This window comes from Meriones unguiculatus, chromosome 18, assembly GCF_030254825.1.
Source record: "Meriones unguiculatus strain TT.TT164.6M chromosome 18, Bangor_MerUng_6.1, whole genome shotgun sequence".
Lineage (NCBI taxonomy): Eukaryota > Metazoa > Chordata > Mammalia > Rodentia > Muridae > Meriones > Meriones unguiculatus.
Genome location: NC_083365.1, coordinates 38,421,182 through 38,445,281, shown reverse-complemented (window position 1 = coordinate 38,445,281; position 24,100 = coordinate 38,421,182). Strand labels below are relative to the sequence as shown.

Genomic DNA, 24,100 nt, shown 5'->3' with positions numbered 1-24,100 from the left:
CCGATTGTCCTCCCCCTTTCCCTTCTTTATCCCCGGGAGGTGTATTTTATCTCAGGTACCAGGGCAGACACTTGCTTACTGACTGATCTCACAAGCCACACGCATCTGCAGCCAGGGACTTTTGACAAACCACGCTCCTCTTTATTTATTATGGTTTCCATGGCAAGAGGAAACTATGTTTAACAGCGAAGACAATAAAAGAAGCCACAGATCTCGAGCAGGCAACAGTGGAGTGTGGGCCAGCTTTCCTTATGCGGCTGGCGTTGTGTAACTTGCACCAATCTGATGGTAACCATCTCTGCTGAAGTATAGACATAACTCTTGGCCAACGGCTACCCTTACCAGAGACTGAGGAGGAGCTTGGACTTTCCTTTAGGCTTTTGTTGCTAAGTTTTCTGTTCAACAGGCCTCAAGAAATTAGAGTCAACAAGGATTTCAGGGCTACCAATTTAAACATCTAGCCCAGGTCAGCAGCCTGGCTGATTCCTTTCATCAAATGTGTACATTGAATTCGGGTGAATAAGAGAAGACCCTGGCTCTGTCCCTTACTCCGGAGTCACAGTTCGTGCCCCAGAATAGCCTGAGTAATTAGGTTGCCTCATGTCTGTGGCCGACACTTTCAAACCCGGTCCCTCCCCTAGCTGAGAAATCTAGGATGCTACCTTTTGTTACTGAGATAGCGGTGTTCTTCCCCAGCCTTTCTTCTGTAACCTTGCATTCAAGTGCCTTGGCCTACATCAGTGACAGCCCTTTGGGTTCTCCCTTTATAAAGGCACCAAGTGCTGAGACAAGGGTGGTGGCCTCCTAGATCAACCACCAATAGTGCCCTCCTCACAAAGACCTGGAAGGAACAGCAAGAGCAGTGGTTTCTAGTAATCTGTTTCACTCTCTTTTTTAAGGGAGGGAATTCCCTCAACGGACTTACCTAACACTAAAACGGTCTTGATATTAGACTTGCCCTTCGTTCTTCACCATGGTACTTTTCACACGACTTTTTATGGCAGTGGGTTTCTCTCTGTCTAAGACACCAGGGGAAAACCCCGGATTCTTTAACTCACCCACATGCCTGTATGCTTTCTTAGGTGATTATTGCTTAAAGCCACATCCTAATTCGAAGGAAAGGGTCATCTATTTCCCAGCCTCTCTAGGCTCAGTGATGTAGAAAAGGTAACTAGTTGATAAAATCTTGTAGGTCAGAGGACAATTCACAGGCATTGCTCTTCTCCTTCCACCATGTAGGTTCAAGATCAGACTCAGGTCATCAGAGTTGGAAGCAAGCACCATTATCCACTGAGCCACCTTGCCAGCTCAGAAGAGACCCTTGATGGAATAAAGTAAAGAAAAAAAAAGATACATTGGCCCCAAGGGTGGGGATGGGCATGGGGAGCTGTCTCTGGCCTGCAATGTCAACAGTTATTGAGAAAAAAGTCCAACTCTTCTCTGCCTACACTTAAACCTGTGGATGGGTTTATCCTAAGGATGATTTCGAATTCCTTCATCCCCTGTCCTGACAGAGATGTTCATTCAGAGACCCTCCATGCCAATCTCTGTGACTTACATTTGAGGGGCTCAAGGGCAGTTCAGAAGGAGGGGAGGGCACCGAGGAAGGAAAGAGGGACCACAGGCGTAACCCTGTCTAGCTGACAAGGTTATAATCTTGAGGGCAAACAGTGGGGACTTTGTGCAGATGATACGGAGACACCACTGAAAACTGGAAGTAAAGGTGTGTGCTTCGCTGCCTGGCTGGTGAAGCATTGTTGTTTTAAAGACCTACTGTGTACTCACACCTGCTATGGTGCTTTCACTTTTCTCTTCCCCCGCCTTCCCTCCTTCCCATCCTCCTTTCCTCCCTTTCTTCTTTCTTCCTCCCTCCCTGCCTTTCTTCCTCCCTTCTTTCTTTCTTTTTATTCCTTACAATATTTCATCTTAGTTTTAATATTTTTTATTTATGTGTTCCCATATGTGTGCAACTGTGTGTGAGTATGCACACGAGTGTGAGGGTACCCCTCAGAAGCCAGAAGGGCAAAAGAGGGTGTTAGATCCCTTAGATCTAGTACTACATGTGGTTGAAAACCGTCATGAGGGTGCAGGGAGCCAAACTGGGGTCCTCTGCAAGAGCAATGGTACTCTTAATTCCTAATCCATCTCTCCAAGCCTCCAAAATATTCGTCTTTATTTATTTATCTTTTTATGACAGAGTATCTAGTTCAGGCAGGCTGGCCTTGAACTTGCTAGATAGTCAAGGATGACCTTGAACATTTGACCCTTCTAAGTGCACCCTCTCCCTCCCCAGGGTTGGGATTAGAAGCATGCACTAGCATGCCCAGTTTCTGCTGAGGATGGATCAAGCCTCTACAAACAGATCAACATCCTCAGCTGCAGAACTTTTTATTACCATTGTTTTATCTCAGATGGTGACCACATCCTGTTCCTCTTAGGAAGCCTCCCTGGGTCGCTACCTAGGTAGCAGCCACCATCAAAGCAAAAGCCCGTGACATGTGTAGCATGGTGGTGCTGACCATTAATTATCTAAAATTTTATCCTCTGAAGCTCTCATTTACTTTGGTATTTGAACTTACTAGGTGGTAACACAGTGTTGCTGTTGTTTTTGAGACGGAGTCTCCCTCCATTGCCTATGTTAGATTTGAACTCATGATCCTTGTGCCTCCTTGCATATTCGGTAACAGTCTTTGTTTTACCCTTACCTGGTTTTGTTTTGAAGATGGATTTCATTCTGTGGCCCAGGCTGGCCAAGAACTCCTATGTATTTCAAGCTGGACTAGCACTCATCGTGTAGCCAATGCTGGTCTTGAACTCTCAGCGATCCTCTTGTTTCGGCCTCTCAAGTGCTCATATCTTAGATATGAGGCACCTTGACTGACAGGTGTTGCGTTCCTAAAGTCTGTCAATTTATATCCACTGAGAAAGCATAAGCAAGCATAAATAAGAGAAGTTTGTAAAAACTCTATCTTCAGTGCCCAGCAACCACAGACCTCTAAGAAGGTGCCTCCGGTGGTAAGCTGCCTATATGGGATAGTTTCTCTCTGTCCCTACCAGCCAGATGACCTTGAGAAAAGGCCTCTCATGTACTTGACTTTTCTGGTCTTTAAAAACGAGTGGCTGGTCAACTGACCCATTGTGCTGTGTCTCCATGCTTTGCAACCTAACTGCACGTTTGACAATCTGAGAACATGTGGATGCCAGAAAGGATTAAAAATGATACCATTTGACATGTAAGCATTTTACATGCATTGACTGATCTAATATAACTCCGTAAGTCAGATGCAGAGTTATGACTTCTACATTTTAGATGAGGAAAAAGGCAGACTGGGTAAAGACCTGTCATATCGAACTGGAGCTGGGCTATCTCCATCTAACCACCAAGTACAGAAGATAATTAGCATATCCGAGGATTAGGTTCTTGACATTCATGCTTAGAAGGTAAAAGAGAGCGGTGTGGGAGCCAGTTTACCAGCCAGAGAACAGTATCTTCAGAGAATGAAGACCAGGGCTACAGTTGCCCTCTCTCCCCACAGCAGATTCCCTCACATTATCTAGCAGCATGGAGACATGCAAGCACTTTGAAGGAATGGTGCAGACTGGGGCGGTGTGGGTTCAAAGATGACATGATCAGCTTGGCATGTTTTTGTCACCTATTGGACTTTCTGGGTACTGAGGTGCTCTGAGGCAGGAAAGACTCAAACAACACTACTAGGTGAGGGAATATACCAGGCCAGGAAGAGGGGATGAAAACACTGACTCTCCAGGGCATTTTCAAAACAGCCACTCTTCTGACTACCAACCTGAGTCTTCTAGAAGCAAGGACCTTTCACTGAGCCACAATCCCAGCAGGGCAGGAACCTGGCAGAGGGAGAGCAACAGCCTTGCTCGCTGTAAAACCAGGTCCACTAAGATTCTGCACTCCAAACATGACTCTCCTTGGGAAGTAACTTGCCAAGCACTTTGAAAGGGTAATGATGAGAACTTGTCATGCTGTCTGGACCCTGAGTCTATTGTGTTGGGGACCACATCCTGAATGGGACTTCTTTGACATTCTCACATTACTGTTGGGGAGCTTTATAAAAACAATACTCAGTGTCATTTAGTTTTGTGCCCTTGGACTTTTCTATCATTAATCCTTTGGCATCAGGGTGGAGCAGCTAGGCACGGCATCTTCCAACTCCAGTTGTGGTTGTCCTGATGTAACCTAACACACCTGTAAGTCAACACCACCTTTAGGGGAAAACCAGAAAGGCTACACTGCTTGATCCAGCTCAGGCTGCTGGTAGGCACTGACATGTACTGTTGCTAACTCAGAAAGGATTCCAGACATTAATATTTTCTTTGATCTTATCAACCCATATGCTACAATACTGATGGAAACACCATACTCCTTGAGCTAAAATCACCACACAATAAGCTGTGCATACTTTGTTACTATCCCGTGGATTTTTTTGGCTTTATTTTGTAATCCAAATGTTATGAATGAATCATCCCTCCTAACTTTCTAAAAAAACAAAAAACATTCTTTTTTCACATAATCTCTTCTTTATCTGGATTTATTTGTGCTGGAACCTGATCCATTCGAAGGGCATGGATTCTTTCCGAAGACAGCAATCCCTTGGTGTGTGTTTGACAGTAGCTTTTCTTTTGAGCAATTCCTGTCTGCTTGTCCTTTTCACAGCTTTTGCCACAGCTACAAGTCACTCCTGGTCAGGTTCCCAGAACTCAGCCCTAGGGTCAAGTTTCTTGTCTATCTTCTCTGTCACAGACCAGTAGGTATTCTTAACATCCCGCTTTCTTTTAGACTGGAGTTTGAAGACAGTGCTCATCCCAGTTCTTGGTCATTAATTTTAATTCTGAGTAATTCCAGAGATTTCACTTAAACCCCAGTTCAGGACCACATTCTGGGTCTTTCACTGGGTGCTGGACATGCCATGGCACGTTCTCAGGAAGCTCAAATCAAGAGAGCTGGTGAGGGGAGAAAAATGGTCCAGTTGGTTAAGTGCTTGCCAGGCAAGCATGAGTACCTGGGTCTGAATCTGAGCAACCATATAAAAGTCAGGCATGGCAACACACATCTGTACTCACAGTGCCCTGAGAGGTAGAGACAGTCACTGAGGGCACTGGCCAGTCAGCCTATCCAAATGGATAAATTCCAGGTTCGCAGAGACCCTATTTAAATAAGTAAGGTGGCCTGAAAATGGTGGCAAGCAATTGGGAAAGACATCAGATGTTGACCTCTGATCTCCACAACCACATGCACAAACATGCAGCTATATGCATATGTCACAACACACACACACACACACACACACAGGGAGAGTGGTCATGCTTATAATTAGCAAAAGTGCTCTAAAGAAAGGTAAGCACGGAGTAAGTTATAGGTACAGAGGAGTCTGGTTCCACCAGATGATGCCAGAAAAATGACCCAAAGCCAAAAGGGGTTATAATTGACCTGAACTCAAAGGTGGAAGTCCTGGGGATGGGGCATAGGTGCAAACGGTGGATGGACTGATGTGAGTGCAGAAGAGGAACATAATTAAGCAAGGATCAAAGGCCAGGCCATGACGGGATTTACTCTTTGGCCACAAAAATTTGGAGTGAGAAACTCCAAATTTGGGAGAAACACCAGAGTTCTTTCAGAATGTGGTGTGTTGGTTGATTTGTCAACTTCATACAAACTACAGTCATCTGGGAGGAGGGAACTTCCGTCATTGTCCTATGGACGTGGGTATGGGGCATTTTCTTGATTAATGATTAATGAAGAAGGAAGCTAGAGTCCCAGCAGTCCCCCAAATACTCTTTTTGTATGTTTCTCTATTAGTATCCTTATTTCCCCTTAAAAATGTTCATTAATAGACATGTGAATAAATAAAATAAATGTCAAATAAAACTTAAAAAAATGTCAATTAACAGTCAACCAATTAGCAGTCACAGAATTTAGGCTTGTGTGGTTCTTTCATCAGACTTCACAGCATGGTGAAACCTGCTCCCCAGCAGCCTGAAATCTTCCCCCTTACATATACATTTCATAATGGACTTTTCAATGATTTAAAAGAATCTGAAACTTCCACTCAAGTTAAGGTACATCAAGTTTCATTAATGAGTTCGCTAGCCAGCATGTATCACAGGGACCACAAAAACAATTTCAAAATTCCTGGCTCAGTCATACTGCCCTGGTCCTCTCAGCTCAAGAGGCTTTTTGTCTCGTTACTATTTGGCTTATACTTCTGTTTTCTGTTGTTTGCAGGTGTGTACTTGTGGCCAGAGGTCAACCTTGCCTGGCTTCCTGTATTGCCCTCCACTTAACTTTTTGAACTTGGAGCTCAGTTCAGCTCCAATGACTGGTTAGCGAGCCTTCAGAACCCTCCTAGCTGCACTCCTCTCCACCTCCCAGCTCTTGAATGTGCAGAGCTATGTCCAGCTCTTTTACATGTGTGCGAGAGAATTAAAATCAAGTCCTCACTTTACAGGCGGAGTCATTTCCCCAGGCCATGTTCACATTCATAAAGGCCTGATCTTCACAGGGAGCCAGTCCCTATTTTATGATTAGGAGATGGGTTTGGGGTGCTATGTATTGATTCTACGTATATTATGGCAGGTATATTTCTGAAAACATCCAAGAGTATTTCTTTTTTGAGGCAAGGTCTTACTGTGCAACCATCGCTGTTCTAGAACTCACTATATAGACCAGACTTGTCTCAAACTAATAGACATCCAGCTGCTTCTGGCTGGAAAATGCTAGAACCAAAGGTATGTGTCATCAAGCCCAGCCCCTTGCAAGAGGATTTTTTAAAGCAACCCTGAAAATTATCTAAAGGGTAGTCTCTAAGTAACTTTCTCTGAATAGTTTCAAAATGAAAATACTCTCTTGAGAAAAACATTATCTTTCTTTCATGTCCTCTGACTTTAGGTGGCCATGTATTAATTATAAACAGTTATGGAAGCCACCATTCTTTTCTGTTTGTTGAACAAGCTCTTCACCAACACAAGAGCCAGCCATGCTTTGCCCTTGGGCTTTATTAAACAAGGACTTAAAATGTGGGCTGCTGGTAGGAAACTTTCCCCATGAGTCACAAACCAGTCTCAGCTAAAGGTCTCGGGGTTCCAGCTAAAGAACCCGTGGCCCTCCAAATTCAGTTCTGCTTCCTTGGTGGCTTCTGCACCTAACTTCTTGTTAGGAACCAAAATTGATTTTTTTTAAACCTTTGTAGGACAATAATAGCAAGCATAGCCTGTGCCAACAGTAATAGAAATAGGCAGCTGAGTCCCAGGGTCTGCTACCCAGAACCCTCTCCATGTCAGTTCCTTCCCATTCTCTAACCCATGATGCCCCAAAGGTATCATGTATTCCAGTATGCACATACAAGACCAGAAGAAGAAAGAGCCTCTCATGAACATGGGCCCTCCCTCAAACTCTCTAAGGGCACTAGGCTGAGTGGACCTTGCTGGGGATCCTGTTCCTAAAGGAGGTTGCCCAGCATGACTCTCTTTAGAGTGTGGTTTTGTTTTTTCGAAAGGTGGTTTGATGTGTCACCTCAGACTTAACCTCCAGAGGTGAGGCCCTGAACCCTTCATGTTAAAGAGAATAACTCAGAAGCCAACACTGTGTTCTCTTTTCCCCAGCCCTATTAGGAGGCACTAATAAATGGATAAAGGTTAGCACCATGGGGAAGCCGGTTGTTAAAAAGTTATAACCAAAAGTTAAGTGATTTGGATCATACAAAAATAAACACTCAGAGCTCACACTTTAATCATTTAATATTGCCTGTGTTCTTGAATAGTTTCACAACTACTGGATCTTTACTTGTGTGCTAATAGTAATTTATTTCCCCAATTACAATGACACCATGTTGGGATTTTGTTGTTTTTAATTTTAATTTTTTATATTAGTTACAGTTTATTCACTTTGTATTCCAGCTGTAGCTCCCTCTCTCATTCCCTCCCAATCTCACCCTCCCTCTCTCATCTCCTCCCATGCCCCTCTCCAAGTCCACTGATAGGGAGGCCCTCCTCCCCTTCCAACTGACCTTAGCTTATCAGGTCTCATCAGGACTGGCTGCATTGTCCTCCTCTGTGGCCTGGCAAGGCTGCTCTCCCCTCAGGGTATTGTTCAAAGAGCCAGCCACTGAGTTCATGTTAGAGACAGTCCCTGTTCCCCTTACTAGGGAACCCACTTGGATACTGAGCTGCCATACTGAGCAGGGGTTCTAGGTTATATCCATGAATGGTCCTTGGTTGGAGTATCAGTCTCAGAAAAGACTCCTATACCCGGATATTTTGGTTCTATTGCTTTACTTGTAGAGCTCCTGTCCTCTCCAGAACCTGGAAACAACCCAGATGTCCCTTAACTGAGGAATGGATACAGAAATTGTAGTACATTTACACAATGGAATACTACTCAGCAATTAAAAACAAAGAAATCACAAAATTTGCAGGTAGCTGGTGGGATCTAGAAAAGATCATCCTGAGTGAGGTATCCCAGAAGCAGAAAGACATACATGATATATACTCACTTATAAGTGGATACTAGTCCTATATTATAGGATAAACATACTAAAATCTGTACATCTGAAGAAGCTAAGTAAGCAAGAAGGAAGACCCTGGGTAAGATGATCAATCTTCACTCAGAAAGACAAACGGTATGGACATTGGAAGAAGGAGAAAACAGAAAACAAGACAGGAGCCTACTACAGAGGACCTTTGAAAGATTCTACCCAGCAGTGTATCAAAACAGATGCTGAGACTCACAGCCAAACTTCGGGCAGAGTACAGGGAATCATATGAAAGAAGCGGGAGATGGTAAGACCTGGAGAGGACAGGAGCTCCACAAGGACAGCAACAGAACCAAAATATTGGGACTCTGAAGCCAAACATCTGTAATATGGAAATGAGCCAATGGAGGGTGCACACTGTGGCTTGAAATGTTGAGTGCCTCCAGACTTAAGAAAATGGTGGGGCAACCAAACGCTGCAGCTTAAGCTTGAAGACAACATCCGTAACTATTACAATGTAACTAGCAGAACTTTTGAGGATGTTTTCCTCAGTGTCTAATACAGAAGGGTACTTTCTTCGTTGATAAACAGAATTCTATCAGTCTTTTTTTGCTTCAAGTGGAGGCAAACATTAGTTGACATTCTTGCCAAGAAGGCAAACACCAGTGGCTGTTCCTGCCAGGAGCCGTGGTCACTCAGCAGATGCAACTCCGGTTGGCTGAGTTCTGAACATGAGTTCTGTAAAATTGGGGAAGCGTTCTGTGAGGATGACCTATGTCAAATGCACGGTAAAGATTATTGCTTGCTCTGCTATTTGTAAATTATACTGTCAGCATCTTTCTTCCCTAGAGAGCTGCTTGCTACACGCTTGGCACCAGGCCACAAAGCCAAGAAGAGAAACAAGTTCTGGCTGCCTGGGACTCTCCTTTCCTCTAGACCTACACCCTCACTCACCTCAACTCTCCTCGAGAAAAAAAATCACAAAACAGTTACATCAAAAGGAAAAGTTTTCCTTACGACTCAAAGCAGACAACTTAATCTGCTAATCCGGACCTTCTTACTAAGGTTGTCTGTCAAGCAAGGATGGCTTTGGCTTGATCTGACCACACCCTCCATGTGGGAAAAAAAAAAAAGGTTAATCCTAAGAGAAGGTAGCCCTGGTGCCACAGCCTTAATGAATAACCTCCCCTGGTTGTGCCCCAATTTGTGAGTAGAACCTTTCCATGGCCTAGAGTCCCGGGCTAACACAGAGAAGAGAACTAGCTGGGCATCCATCACTCTGCTTCCCGACCACAGACGCACTGTCAACAACTGCTTTGTGCTCCTGTTGCTATGGTTTCCCCACTATAACCCTAAAACCACGAGCTGAAACAAACCCCTCCACTCTTACGGTGCTTTTGCCGTCAGAAAATTGACGCTGGCTGCTGGAGGATCATGCAGGAGAGGAATCCACACAGGGAGCAAAGGAGTTTGAATAGCCCTGTCAAATCCTCAACTTGTTTAGGGTTCAGAACGGCGAACTCTCCGCCTTCCAGTGGAGTGCAGGCGAACACCACAGTTTTCATTCAACACCTTGTTTTTATTTTTTTAATACTTTAATTTATATGCATATCTTTGTATCGCTGTGTAAGAATGTTCACGTGAGTGCAGGTGACCTTTGGGGCCAGAACAGAGCATCGGATCCCCTGGAGCAGGAGGCACAGGTGGTTGTGAGCTGCCCAGTGTGGGTGGTAGGAGCTGAACCCAGGTCTTCTGAAAGAGCAGTATGCATTCCCAACTACTGCACCACCCCTGCGCTCCCTGCATCCATTTCAAAATCTTCACTGTTTGTGGTTTGAAAATATTTCCGTAAAGATAAAATAAAACACAATCACCAGGCAAAGTATAGAAACTTTGCAAATCCTGTTACTTAACCATCTTGTTTGGTAACTTCGGGCAAACATCAATTACCAACAATAACTGAAGAGTTTCCTGCAGGGGAGAAAAAGAATTCAAGCAAACGCTCGCATTGAAATAGCTGCCTCTAATCAGTTACTGACTGTCCACATTACTCTTTGTCTATGTGCATACCCAACTGTCTATAATATATTCACAGTAACAGAAAAATTGTTTGTTCAATATTTTTCATGAGCATTTATTCATTTTGTGCATCTCCTCTTTCTGCTTTGTGATCTGCCCCTGCTTTTTTCCTCCTTTCTTAAGGCAGGAGCTGAGGAGCTGTCTCAGTGAGTAAAGTGCTGACTGTACAAGCATGGGGACAAGATCACAGGACTCAAGTAAAGCCCGGGTTCAGTGGTCTGCCATACCACTGGGTGGGGCCCTGTAGGGAGGGACGGTCAGATCCCTTGGAGCTCACTGGCCAAGCACTCCAGCTGAAACAGCAAGGGTGAGTGACCCTGTCTCAAAAAGCACGGTGGAAAGCAAAGGAAGCTGCCTCTGGAATTTAACTTATTGAAGAGGTACTAAGACAGGGTCTTGGAAAATGAACTAGCATATTTGGTCATTAAAATTAGAGAAACGAGAGGTGAGGGCTACCAGTAATTAAATAAAGGGCCTCAAACGTCACTTCCTCTAGGAAAATCTCCTCAGTTGCACACGCACTCTGATTACAGAATTATTAAACTGTCTCCAGGCACATAAACACCATTAATTTGTTATGCCCCCAATAGTAGGCTGCCTTATTCTTTTCCTGTTGCTATAATAAAATACTCTGACTAGAATGATTTAAGGGAAAAAAAGTGTTCTATGGCCCGTGATCCCAGGTTATAAAGTCCATCATGGCAGGGATGTCACATCGGGAGCTCTGAAGAGCTGCTCAGGTGACATCTAAGTCACTGTTCTATTGCTGGGAAGGGACATTGTGACCAAGGCAATTCATCTGAAAGAAAGCAGGGGGGTTAGCCCATTACCACCAACGGTGGGGAAAGGTGGCATGCTGGCACGCCCTGGAGCAACAGCTGAGAGCTACATTCTGATCTGTAGCAGAGCGGGTGTGCCCCAGGGCCTGGCATGGGCTTTTGAAACCTTAAAGTCCACTTGTTCCAACAAGGCCAGAACTCCTAATTCTATCAAAAACTTCCATGCCCTTGTGGCTAAATACTCAAACATATGAGCCCCTGGGGCCATTCGTGTTCGAACCACAACAGATGACATACACAATCAAGAGCACAGAGCGAGGAACGAGTGCATGCTGGTGGGCAGCCTAATCCTTCTCATTCAGTTTAGGACCTGGCTGGGTCTCCAGTGGGTCTTCCACTTCCATGAAGCCGCTACAGAAGCCCCTCACAGGATTGCCACGGGTCTACGAGAGTGGATGACCCCTCACTGAGATTCCCTTCCCAGGTGATTCTAGAGTGTCTCAAGTAGACAGTTAAAACTAGCCATCACATCTATAATGTGAGACTTAAAACCGAGTGACCATTGTCTTACTCCAAATTAATGACCTTTCACTTCTCTGTATCAACCTCCGTCACTCAGCCTCAAATTTGCCCTTAAATTCTGCCTGCTTTACAATTCTGAAACGTACTTTCTGTCATTTTTCCTTTATAATAAACATGAAGTTGAACTTCTTCAGCGGAGGACGCTTGAAGGAAAATTGCAGGGTCCAGCTGCTGCCCAGCTCATTAGGAGAGAAAGTGATACTGATTCTGCAGAGCCCAGGACAGCAGCCCTCGCTCGCCTGGCCAGGTGACCACCAACTGATGGTCGGTCCAGTATACACACCATGTGCCCCAGGCCTCCTGCTCTCACTTGTGTCCTGGAGGATTGCTTACATATTTGCTAGCTATCCACATATCTGGTCTGGGTAATCCAATGAATGCTGTAATCAGCTATTAACCCTTGACTGACTGGAGGCTGAAACATGTAGAAGACAGGAGCAACTGGGATTGAAACTAAGGTAACTCTTTTGGGTTCTGAACACGGACCAGATTCAAAACTAAAATCCTCTCTTTATGAAATTTATTTTTAAACCATTTTTTTTTTCCTTCTGGATACAAAACAGGATGGTACTCTGGAGCCCAGGTTGGCCTTCAAGTCATTATCCTCTGGCTGCCTCTTCGCAAGTGTTACGCGCTAGTGTGCCTGGCTGAGCTCTTGTTTTGCTCTCATCTTGTTGTCCAGGTTGGACTCTGATGCGCGCACTCTGTGATGGTGCATCTGCATCTCCACAGCTGGTACCACACACAAGCACCACAGGCTCATCTAGATCGTATTTTCATTCCTAAAGGCACTAAGCCGTTAAACCACCGATTTAAGGGTCCACAACCCATGAGTTGTGACCCCCTTTGTGGGGCTCACATATCAGATATCTCGCACATCAGATATTTACATTATAATTCACCTCAGGAGCAAAATCACAGCTATGAAGTGGCAAGGAAATAATTTTATGGTTGGGGTCATCACGACATGAAGACCTGTATTAAATGGCTAAGCGTTAGGAAGGCTGAGGACCACTGGCTTAGATTTTTGAAGCTTCAGTTTTTCTAAGGTTTCACTGGGAGTCATATATATGTCATGATACTTCATTTAGTACCTCAAAGGTGTATTTTCAATGAAAAAAAAAAAAAACAAAAAAACAAAAACAAAAAACAAAACCCAATACCTCCCGTGCAATCTTAGCAGAACGCAGAATGACAGAGAAAGTATGAGCTAAGAGTGGTGATACAGAAAGTCCAGGAAGTGACATCGCTGAAGAGGTTCAGTAGAACCAGCTCAGTCAGAGCTCAGAAGGTTGTGTGTGATACTGCTCAAGCTCAATCCCAGGTGCAGCTGTTGGGAGTTTAGATCAGTTCAAGTAATCTCTGCGTCGGTACGTGTAATCTGAGCCTATGAAGGAGGCCTGTGGTAGAGCAGGGCACACCTCACAGAGCTGAGGAGATGATGTAAGATAAGCAGCTGCCACACAGATGAGCTCTCCCACCCTCCCTAGATAAGAATTATTAAGGCGCAGGATAAGCTTACTGCTAAAAGCCAAGTAATTTGTGTGTGTGTGTGCAGCTGCAGTGAACTTTATTGGTGGTATTCAAGAGTGTAGGGCTCCCTGGGCCCCTCCGGCTATTCTGGAGGCCTGAGATGGAAACTGTGAGGGAGATGCTCAGCATCAGGGGCTGAGTTGAGGCAGGGACTCCTCAGTAGCCAAGGGCCTCTCTCTTTCTCTACTGTCCCTGCTGGGGTGGGTGGTCCAGGGCTTCTTACTCCTTGGAGGCCATGTAGGCTGAAACGTTCACCACCCTGCTGCTGTAGCTGAATTCATTGTCATACCAGAAAATGAGCGTTACAAGGTTGTCATTTAGGATAATGCCAGCCCCAGCATCAAAGCTGGAAGAGTGGGAGCCACTGTTAACGTTGCAGGAGACAACCTGGTCCTCAGTGTAGCCCAGAATGCCCTTTAGTGGGCCCTTGGATGCCTACTTGATGTCATCAGACTTGGCAGATTTCTCCAGTCGGCATGTCAGATCCACAACAGACACGTTGGGGATAAGAACATGGAAGGCCATGCCAGTGAGCTTTCCCGTCAGCTCTTGGATGACCTAGTCCACAGCCTTGGCAGCACCAGGGGATGGAGGGATGATGTTCTGGGTGGTGCGTGGCCATCACGCCACAGCTTTCCAGAGGAACCATCCACAGTCTTCTGGGTAGTAATTTTAAGCTAGGCTGACCCCTGGTGTGAAATACTCCTGATGAACAAGCATATGAACTTAATTAAAGTGCACTTGAAAAAGGATGTTCCCAGAGAGCAGAGCTATGCATTGGGAAGAGTGATTATCTACCAAGCTCTATCCTGTAGCTTCCTGGTAGGTAGCATTCTCTGCCAAGTGCACTGTGGAGCCATGGATAGAAAGTTTAACAGTGGGCCAGGCAGTGGTCCAGTGGCCAGGCGCAAGCCTTTAATCCTGGCACTCTGGAGGTGGAGGCAGGTGGATCTAAGTTCAAGGCCAGCCTGGTCTACAGAGTGAGTTCCGAGACAGCCAGAGCTACATAGCGAGACCCTGTAAAAAGTTTAAGTGTAACATACAAGTAAAAATTAACCTTATGTCCATACTTTGTGCTTTATAAAGGCTTGACTAATGCATATCATTTGGCCACAACAGCCAAATCTTTAAAGACCTACCTGTCTGTGACAGGAGTAAAAAAAGAATCTCCTAAAGAAAAAAGTTAAATACATTCAGATGTGACAATCTTTACTGATTGTGCTGTTTTCTCAACTTTTAATACAAGCCCACATTACCCTTAAATTTGTATCTTCTATTGTTAGTTTAAATCACAGAGATTTGACAATATTCACTTTCTCAGGAAGAAAAAGCGGCTCAGACTTCTTGGAAAATCAAAGAAGTGACTTAAAAAATGTGAAAATAAAATATCCGGTCAAAGAAACAATATTAACTTTCTAAAGTTCACCTGCACTCGACCTTAGCAAATTTCAGTTAAGGGTGCTTAAGAGATGGCTCAATGGTTAGCTGCTCTTGCAAAGGACCCAAGTTCAGTTCTCAGCACTCACATTAGAGCTCACAACTGCCTGTAATTCCAGTTTCAGGCGATCCAATAGGAAGCCTTTTCTGGCCTCTGTGGACACCAGGTATGCATGTGGTCCACACATGTCTTCAAGGAAACGCTCATAAAAATACAACTAAAGTATTTTCAGTTAAATAGTCCCCTCACTGTTCTGTAACTTAAGTGGATAAATCACTGTTCCAACTGCCTCCATCCAAAACCAAAGCAGATGTCAGAAAAACCACCACATAGAACTACTCAAGAGGACTTTATTAGTCATTATAACTTTAAATGTTTGTCTTGAAACACACTACTTGCTGTATCACTTACATGTACCTCACTCCTGTTCACATGCCACCCCTCTTGTGGCACTGTCATGGAAAGAGCACACCTGCCTTGTGTTCATAATACAAGCCTGATATGGTGGACTCACTTCCCTTTCCCCAAGGTCAATGCCAACCCGGATTCAGTCATGCTTCAGTTAGCACTACCTTGCATCTGTTTCCTCCTGCCCAGCATCCTCTGCTATAACCTACTCGGCCTCATGGCCAGACTCATCTTAAAGTCATTCTGTATCCTCCCTTCTTCAGAAATCCAGTTTCCCACTCATAGCACTGTGTTTAAAGTTGTAATTTTTTTTTATCTGCATCAAGCAGTTCATTCATTTCTTCCCTGTGCAAAGGGAGCCCTAACCCATGACATAAGTCATGAGAACAGAATTTCTTTGAAAGCTAAGATCAAAAGCCATATGATTTCTCTCCTATTTGCATGGCAATATATTAACTTACAGCACCACCTACCTTTCAGAGGAAGGGGAGAAAACAAGGCTTATTTTCCAGATAAGCCCATATGTTTCGCTTAAACGATTATTGGTAAAAGTAGGTTCAGAGTACAATCAAATAAAAACAAAACAAAAAATAAAGAAAAAAATGATCCACTTGATATTATGTAAACACCCGTAACAGCATTTATACATTTCTTGGTAATGTTTCATTCAAGTCTGGCCAGCAGCATCCAGATGATTTTAATGCAACACAAGATAATGGACAAACTATTATCTTTAACTACCAAGCAGAAACCGTAGTTAAGTAGAAGAGCCCGTTTTGACTAGTAGAGGCAAATATTCATTGATCATTTCATGACCAAACATTAGCTAAAATGGATGTTGCTTTTCCCTCAGAATTCATGGTTAGGTTGTCTTCCTTGTTTAAATAGGAGAAAAAAAAATCCAAGGTATAATTTTTTTTTTTAATTTTGGTCCTCTCAGTATATGTCTGCTCTAAACAGTAGCAAGGCCTTCTTGATGTACACATAGCTCAGATCATGTACACACACTACTTAAAATCAAGGTCACTCTGCTCTCATGCTGCAATAGGAATATTTCTGTTAATGACAATCTCCTTACATGAGCCTAATTGCTACGGAGATACTATTTTTGATCAAACGAGCAAGCATCTGTACCAATTATTAACCTAATTATTAAAGAAGTCAAGCCAGGAGAGGAAACTTGGTTTGTGTTGCCCATGAACTGAAATGGCTTCGGTTGAAATGGTGCCTCTGTGCAAGCTGAGGAGGGATCCACCTTCTTCACATCTACAGGAAATGGAGGCACTACTGCTAATGACACCTGTCCACAGAAGACAGAGGGCAAGTAAAGGGTTATCTATGGCTGTCTCGTGCTGGAGTCCTCCGGTGTCAAAACCAGAAGAGGGGGCTAAGGAGAGGGCTCGGTGGGTGAAAGCACTTGTCATCCAGGCCTAACCCATAGGCTTGGATCCCCAGAACCCTTGTGAAAGCCAGACACAATAACCCTCCCTATTCTCACAGGGAGATGGGAGATGGAGACAAGAAAACCGCCAGGAGCTAGCATGTCAGCTAGCCTGGGATACACAGCGGTGAAGAGATCACATATTAAACAAGGAGAAAAGAATCCGCACTCCAGGTTGTTCTCTGCCTTCTACACAGGCACCAAGGAATGCCTGTCCACACAACCAAGCACACACACATACACCCACACAATATTAAAACTCAGTCCGACTGACCTTGAAAATGATGCAGTTTATCAAACTTATTTTGAAAATGGCATTTGGTAATAATATTAAGTTAATTTGACACAAGGTTTGAAGAGCACATTTTAAAACGGCTTGTGAAAACTGAGTAACTGAATGAGGTATTTTTTTAACAAGTGATATACTGGGACACTAATTATTTTCAAAGGTTCTTTTGTTAGGGCTATAGTTCATCATGTCATACTTAATACAACTTGTACTATATAGTCTTTCTTCTGGTGATTTATGTCAACTGACACAAAGGAGAACCATTCTGTGACTGGTGAATTAAATTACCATTCATTACCATTCAATTTAAATACCGTTATCTTGCCAGAGTTGCCAAGAGAAAGAAGCAATTCTAACATTAATGATAATGAGGAACAATTTGGTTCAACTGATGGACTAAAAGAGGGATATTTCCCATCTGTTCTTTTTCCTAGGTCTTCTACTTTCTTATGAGACAGGGTGTCACTTTGTAGCTCAGGCTAGCCTTGAACTCATGGGAACCCTCCTGCGTTGGTCTCCCAACTACAAAGATTATAGGTGTGACCCACCACTCTGAGCGTATAGGCCAGTTTTCTGTTTTGCATGTCATGTTAAAGTAGACTAGAGTTTTATTATTTCCTCACATTTGATTGTACAATATAAACAGATTACAATGCTTTAACAAACAACATTGTGTTTAGAACAATACAAACTTACAATGCATGATAAGAGAGAACAAAATTTATTTCAGTATTTTCCAACTCAGCATGAATGTGAAGAGCTCACTGTTGAAGTTTAGATCAAATGCAGCTTTTCATGGGGAAAAAAACACCAAAAACAAACAAACAAACAAACAAACAAACAAACAAACGCTCTCCCAGCCCCCTCGGTGAGATGGGGCCTCAGTGTGTAACCCAGCTGGCCTTAAATGAGTGATCCTCCTTTCTCAGTCTCTTAAATGCTGAGGTTACAGGTGTAAACCCAGTTGTCCCCCAACTTTTACGAGGTAGGGTCTCTGGACAATCAACTCTTGTTCTTCTTCCTCTTTCTTCATTTTTATTGTATTCTTTAGAAGTTCACAGTATCACAGACGTGAAAAGACTGGAAATATATATAGCTAAGACACCTGGCTTTATATACACAAAGTTTAATAATGTTGTCACAACCCCTAATAAAATGTAATACTTACGTACTACTCTGGAATAAACTAACTGTACATATTAAATTGTTCAAGTATATCAAGAGCACTGCTTATAAAAAAAAAGAGAGGTCCCAATATGGACAGACATCTCTTTGAAGCCCAGTTGTGATTTCAACACGATTAAGGGAGAGTTCTAAGATTTTTTTTTAAGTTTTACAATATTATATATTTACAATTATTCCCAAATTTCAAATGAACCAAACATGGATGTGGCTTACATCCGTTTAATACCCTTCTGTACAGCACCAGAGGTTAAAATGCATCTGAGCTTAAAATGCATCTGACTAAACAAACTGTCTTTATTAGTTACAATTTATCATCAAACATTTCTACAGTGAAAATAATGGGAACAGGAAGCCAGCTCAGGCCAAAGGCTTTCGCCTCAAATAAATAAGCATTTCATCTACTCCATACTTAACACCCAATCATGTCTCTGCCTCCCAGCCAGTCAATGGGCGGCTGCCCTCTGAGGGCTACGCAAGCCGCATGGGATTCTCTAGGTTTGCTTTGAAGCTTTCAAGAAACCTGGTGGCCAGTTCGTCATCCACCACGCGGCTGTCACTTGACATTGTGACGGTTATAAGCTGGTGCTGCTGCAGTTGGGGGTTCCCCTCTTCATCTTCACTGAGCTTCAGTACTGGGCGAAATCTCCCAACTGCCAAAATACAGGCCTGAGGCGGGTTGATCACTGCGGCGAATTCATCGATGCCAAACATGCCCAAGTTGGAAATACTAGAGAGAGGGAGGAAAAGACTGCTGAAGGTGGCATGGCCCAAATACATGTGTGTACTTTATTTAAAAACTGTAGTATGCTACTGAACCTCATACTCTGCTACTCAAAGACCAAGCAACACATCTATCAGCATACATATGAATATCACAACTGTTCCTGAACGGTCAGTACTAACCTGGAGGTCCTGTCAGTGACAGACAGCAAGAATAAGAAAAGGAAGGTGTGTCTAGTGAAGACAAGGAATGCAGCTGCTGTGCTTACAGATGAACTGATGGTCTGCAGAAAAAAGCTAAAGCTCTACACCGAAACTCAGGATTAACGAGTGGATTTATGCTGCTAGGCAAAAGGTCAACAGAATCACATTTTATGTAAGTTATTAACATCTAACTGTGAAACGTGAAAATCATATCATTTAGCATAATGCCAAAAGACAGATATCAGGCAGATTTAATGAAGATCTATGACCTCTATGAAGAAAGGTATAGAACAAATGAAAGAAATCAAAGCACTTCGACACACTAACAGCTGCAGAACCAAGTTTAATGCAGAAACCCAATCAAAATCGCAGTTAGGCATTTGCTGTGTCTGTGTCTGAAAAATGGCAAATGGACTCTAAAGCTTGTTGGACTATGTGGAGGCAGGAAAGATAACCACGAGTGTGAACAAAGCTGGAATGTCTCCATACCAAACATCTGACAGTTGTGTTTCAGTGTTAAGCGAGCAAGAGCCAAGCAAAGCCAATGCAAAATATGACATGGATGCTGAACAAGACAGTCACGTCCTCCCCTTGCTGCAGGGGAGAGAGAAGCCTTTCAGTAACAGACCTGGGCTGACACCAGGTTTCTATGGGAAAGAAAGATCCCTGGCCTCTACTTTTCACCAAATGAAGATCTTAGTCTGATGGACGTGATCTAGCTACAAATGGAAGGAGAAAGGCAGTGTCCGCCCGCCCCCCAACAACCTAGAAGAGCTTCATTGGAAATGCCAGAGTCCTGACAGAGGACAAACAGCACTAACTAAGCAAAAACACGGGCACATAGAAATTCATGAAAATGCAAAGTCTCTGTCCACACCACCAGGAGAGCCAGAGGTAAAGATGAGGGATCTGAAGCCAGTACACACACCCTACAGAAGTTGTGCATCTGCACATGCTAAGGCCTACGGACTGGTTTTAAAGAGCAGATGCAAGACCTTAACAATGACTTCAACTGATGAACTACTGGGCAACCAAACAACTGACGAATAAAAAGGTGTCTGACACTATTCATTGGCGTGTTCCTGACCACAAAATACAGCACTACAGACCCCGATGGTAAAAGTTGAAGCCTAACATTAAATACTGTCAAGAACACAAAGCACTGGGACTCCGTCTCCACTTCTGTCACGGCAGATGTACAAGTCTATACACCATCTGGAAAACTCTTTGACAGAGTTTATCACAGCATTGAACCCGGGAATTCTACTTTTAGGACCATATAGCAAAAACAGGTACCATAAGACAACAGTAAGCATGTGCATGGTGCCATAATTCTGAGAGTACCAATCTGGAAAGAACTTCAGGACCCATGGAGAGTAAGACTGACACAAATACATTAACACACAGATTAATAATCACAGGAAAGGAAATGGCTGCAGTTTATAAACCCACCTTGCTTATAAAGTTAAGTAAAAAATAAAAGTTTAAGAACATGGATGTCATTCTATGATAGCCAACAGCTAATAAAAAGAACACTTATTGTAAGACCAATAGGCTCCTTCAGCTGTGAAAGGAAGGCCTAACTACTCCATTCAATACTGTCACATGTCCTGCTCTCTAAATTTAGAGTACATGAGATGGAGCCTACATTTTAAAAATGTCTTAAACAAATGAGAAAACATGAGAAAGGTTGACATGGACTGAGTAAGTCTTTTTCTATTTGTGTGATGCTATTGCTAATTAAGAATTTAAATATTACCTAAAAGATCCTCCTTGGTACTCCTCAGGCAACAATTTTCCATCTCTTGCTTTCTTTGACAGAACCTGAGAAAAGGACAGAGCACAGCAACAAAATCATGTTATAGTTAATTGTGTTATTGGAAACACTTGTATAGGGCAGAGCCCCATCTGGAGTTCAGGGCAAGTGTTAGATATTTAATCACTTGTCTGTGGAGATTACAGTAAGCTTGAGAGCAGACAACCTGAGAAGTTAAAGCTCAACAAAGTTCCTTCAACAGCTTTGGAGCTCTTGACTTGTCATGAAATGCTGTGCCTTCCACATAACACTATATACATTGGCTATAAAGCTTTTTTTCTTGGACCACAACAACAACAACAACAACAACAAAAAGGAGGCATTCTTTCTTATCAATCCAGTAGGTTTTGAAGAATTATAGTACACATGTCTCATTGATTATAAGAATAAGCCTGCCTCTGTCTTTTAATGAACAAATAGCACAGGACCCAGGGTTTGCTACAATATATAAATATAATTATATTTGTGGAAATATTAACTACATACAGTATATAATGTAATATAGTAACTCTCTATAAGCCATGGAAGATTCGGAAGGGCTGTAAAGGTAGTACTGGAACTGAGACAAAACAATGAGAAGGAGCCAGCCACACTAGGATCCAGAAGCTGTGCACTGCCAGCATGAGTTCTGGGCCAACCTGGCAAGATCTAGGGTCTCCTAAAAGAAAAAATAAAATAAAAAAGGTTCCTGGCTGGCCAAAGAGCACTAGTCTCCTCCCAGCTTGCTCACGAGCTGCCTGAAGCCCTGATCTCACGTTCCTGCATAGCCTTTACTGCTTCTCTGTGGATGATTGGTAACTCAGGCCTCATTCTTGTTAACTTTCTGTCTCAGTCATGTATCTCAATCCTGAGCCACAAGATTTGTCTACTGGCCAGAACACCACAACTATATAACTGCATTCCTTTCTCCTATGTTGCCAGTCGAGTCACTGCCACGTGCGTGGTCTAACTGTTGATTCTTCAGGTACTCTCTGTTTGCTCACTCCTTCAGAAGAAATGAGATTTTTGTTTGTTTGCTTGTTCATTTAGAAAATATCACTGATTTAGAGGAATAGTGGCCTCACTGCTAACTAAACACCTCAGTGGGAAGCGGAAAGCTTAGCTGTTGGCAGCATACACTCTGCTTTAGAGCCTAGCGGATGGGTTGGAAAAGAGATCCATTACTGCACTTCACAGAAGCTTACACAAGCTACTTAAGTGTTTTCCTGATCAGTTTACCAATCTCACAAAGTTATTATTTTGTCCCCAACAGGATGTCTTTAAAGAGGACCGAAGAGAATTAACATATATGAAAGGCTTACAGGAAAAGCTGACACACAGGCTAACATGGTAGTACACACCTTTAGTCCTAGCACTCGGGAGGCAGAAGTAGGTGGGTCTCGGTAAGCTAGAGGACAGCCTGGTCTACAAAGAGAGTTCCAAGACAGCCAGGACTACATAGAGAGACACCTTTCAAATGGGGGGGGGGGGGGGAAGGCTGATACAGAATGCCTGCTGGAGTTCATTACAGTCACTGTTGTCACTGTGAATTATACAAATACTTTAAAATTCTCTAACAAGCTCACAAAACTTTTACTTAAGAGACAGTCATATTAGTCTATATAGTCACAAAATTATTTTATTTTATTTTTTTGGAGGGGGGTCTTTCAGACAAGGTTTCTCTGTATAACAGCTCTGGCTATCCTAGAACTCACAGAGATCCACCTGCCTCTGCCTCCCACTTGCTGGGATTAAAGGCATGAGCCACCATGCCCAGTGATTTTATTGCTAGAATTAAAATGATTCTAATTTTTTTTTCTGTTCAAACACAACAGCATATTTTTGAACAAGACACGCTATAAAATCTCCATGTAGAAACCACAACAGAGTGGTAATTGTAAAGAAACTTTCTTCCAAAACTGGAACATGGATTGCTTACCTTTCCTGGAGGGTTAGGAGTCAAAATTCAACAAGAAGGCACAGGCAAGTAAGTGCATTTATTACTAAAAGGAGGGCTGCAACTCAATCACTGTGGCTAATGAGACCAAACACTGCGCCTAGTTCAGCACTTGGTGGTCCATAAGATCAAGAGTGGCACGCTGATCTGGGCTGCCATGGCAGCATGGCGAGCCAGTGCTCAGCAAACCTGAAAGGTGCGGGGAGGCTGTGGGGACTGCTTCCTCACCTCGGAAACAGCGGTTCTTTCAAAGAGAAGGACCAGAGAATGCTAACATAGCTATTTTAACACTGTGGTGCTAGAGTGGTAAGAATTGCCAAATTGCTCAGAACCAATAAAACCTATAATAGCTAAAATTTTAATGCACATCAAGATTGGAAAATCCCAGCTCTACAGATCAGTAATTTCAACCCAACATTTTTAAAATGTTATTTCAACACTTAATCTCATTCCACTCTCACATCACTGAAGTATATTACATGATAAATAAAGTTCACGAACAGTTTCCCCTGAACTTGTAGCTTCACTTTGTGGCATTTCAGTTATCCTGTGGTCAACCCCAGGATAAAAATATTAAATAGAAAATCCTAGATATGAATAGTAAGTTTGAAGCTACAGGCTGTTCTGTAGCACGAGGCAAGCGTGTACTGCCTCTCTGGTCCAGCTTTCTCATGCTGTGTACTCCGCCCCTCTAGGAGACACTGAGCAGCTTGCTCCACCAGATCAAGTCTCCCGGCATCACCAGACTGCTCACTCCAGTTAGATGTTCACCTAATTCATACTTACATAAAATGTTTCCAATGAGCAGGAATAATGATGCTGGCAATTTTATTACACTAGGCCATTATAATTGTTCTACTTTAGTGTTATTGTTAACCCCATACTGTGACTGATTCATACACTAAGCTTTGTACAGGTTTGTTTGTACATATAGAGTGTGTTTGGGCATCTATGAGGGTACCTTGGAATGCAACCTTTGTGGGCAAGAAGAAACAACTCATGTTATATCCTAGAAAGCCAGCCTATTAACTTTGACTTTTAACTCATCTCACCACCTTTCAGTGAAGGAAAATAGTTGCATTTTAATCTGTATAGCTGCATGTTTGCAAACCTTCTCAAAGAATGAAGAACTAAAAATGTCAGACCTACTAGATTCACCTTTAATTATGTATAACTCTAAAATTCTAAGAAA

The 24,100-nt window shown here is 43.1% G+C and overlaps 1 protein-coding gene across 2 annotated transcripts in view; it reads right to left on the bottom strand.

Annotated features, from left to right (window-relative positions):
- Positions 1 to 17,752: 17,752 nt before the first annotated feature.
- Positions 17,753 to 24,100, bottom strand: part of Pdhx (pyruvate dehydrogenase complex component X) — a 57,879-nt gene continuing 51,531 nt past the window's right edge. For both annotated transcript variants that reach the window (XM_060372000.1, XM_021656493.2), the window contains 2 exons: positions 20,916 to 20,980; positions 17,753 to 18,959 (listed from right to left, as the gene is read on the bottom strand). In XM_060372000.1, the coding sequence (XP_060227983.1) occupies positions 18,701 to 18,959; positions 20,916 to 20,980 (324 nt within the window). In that variant the 3' untranslated portion in view covers positions 17,753 to 18,700. The remainder of the gene's footprint in view (positions 18,960 to 20,915; positions 20,981 to 24,100) is intronic.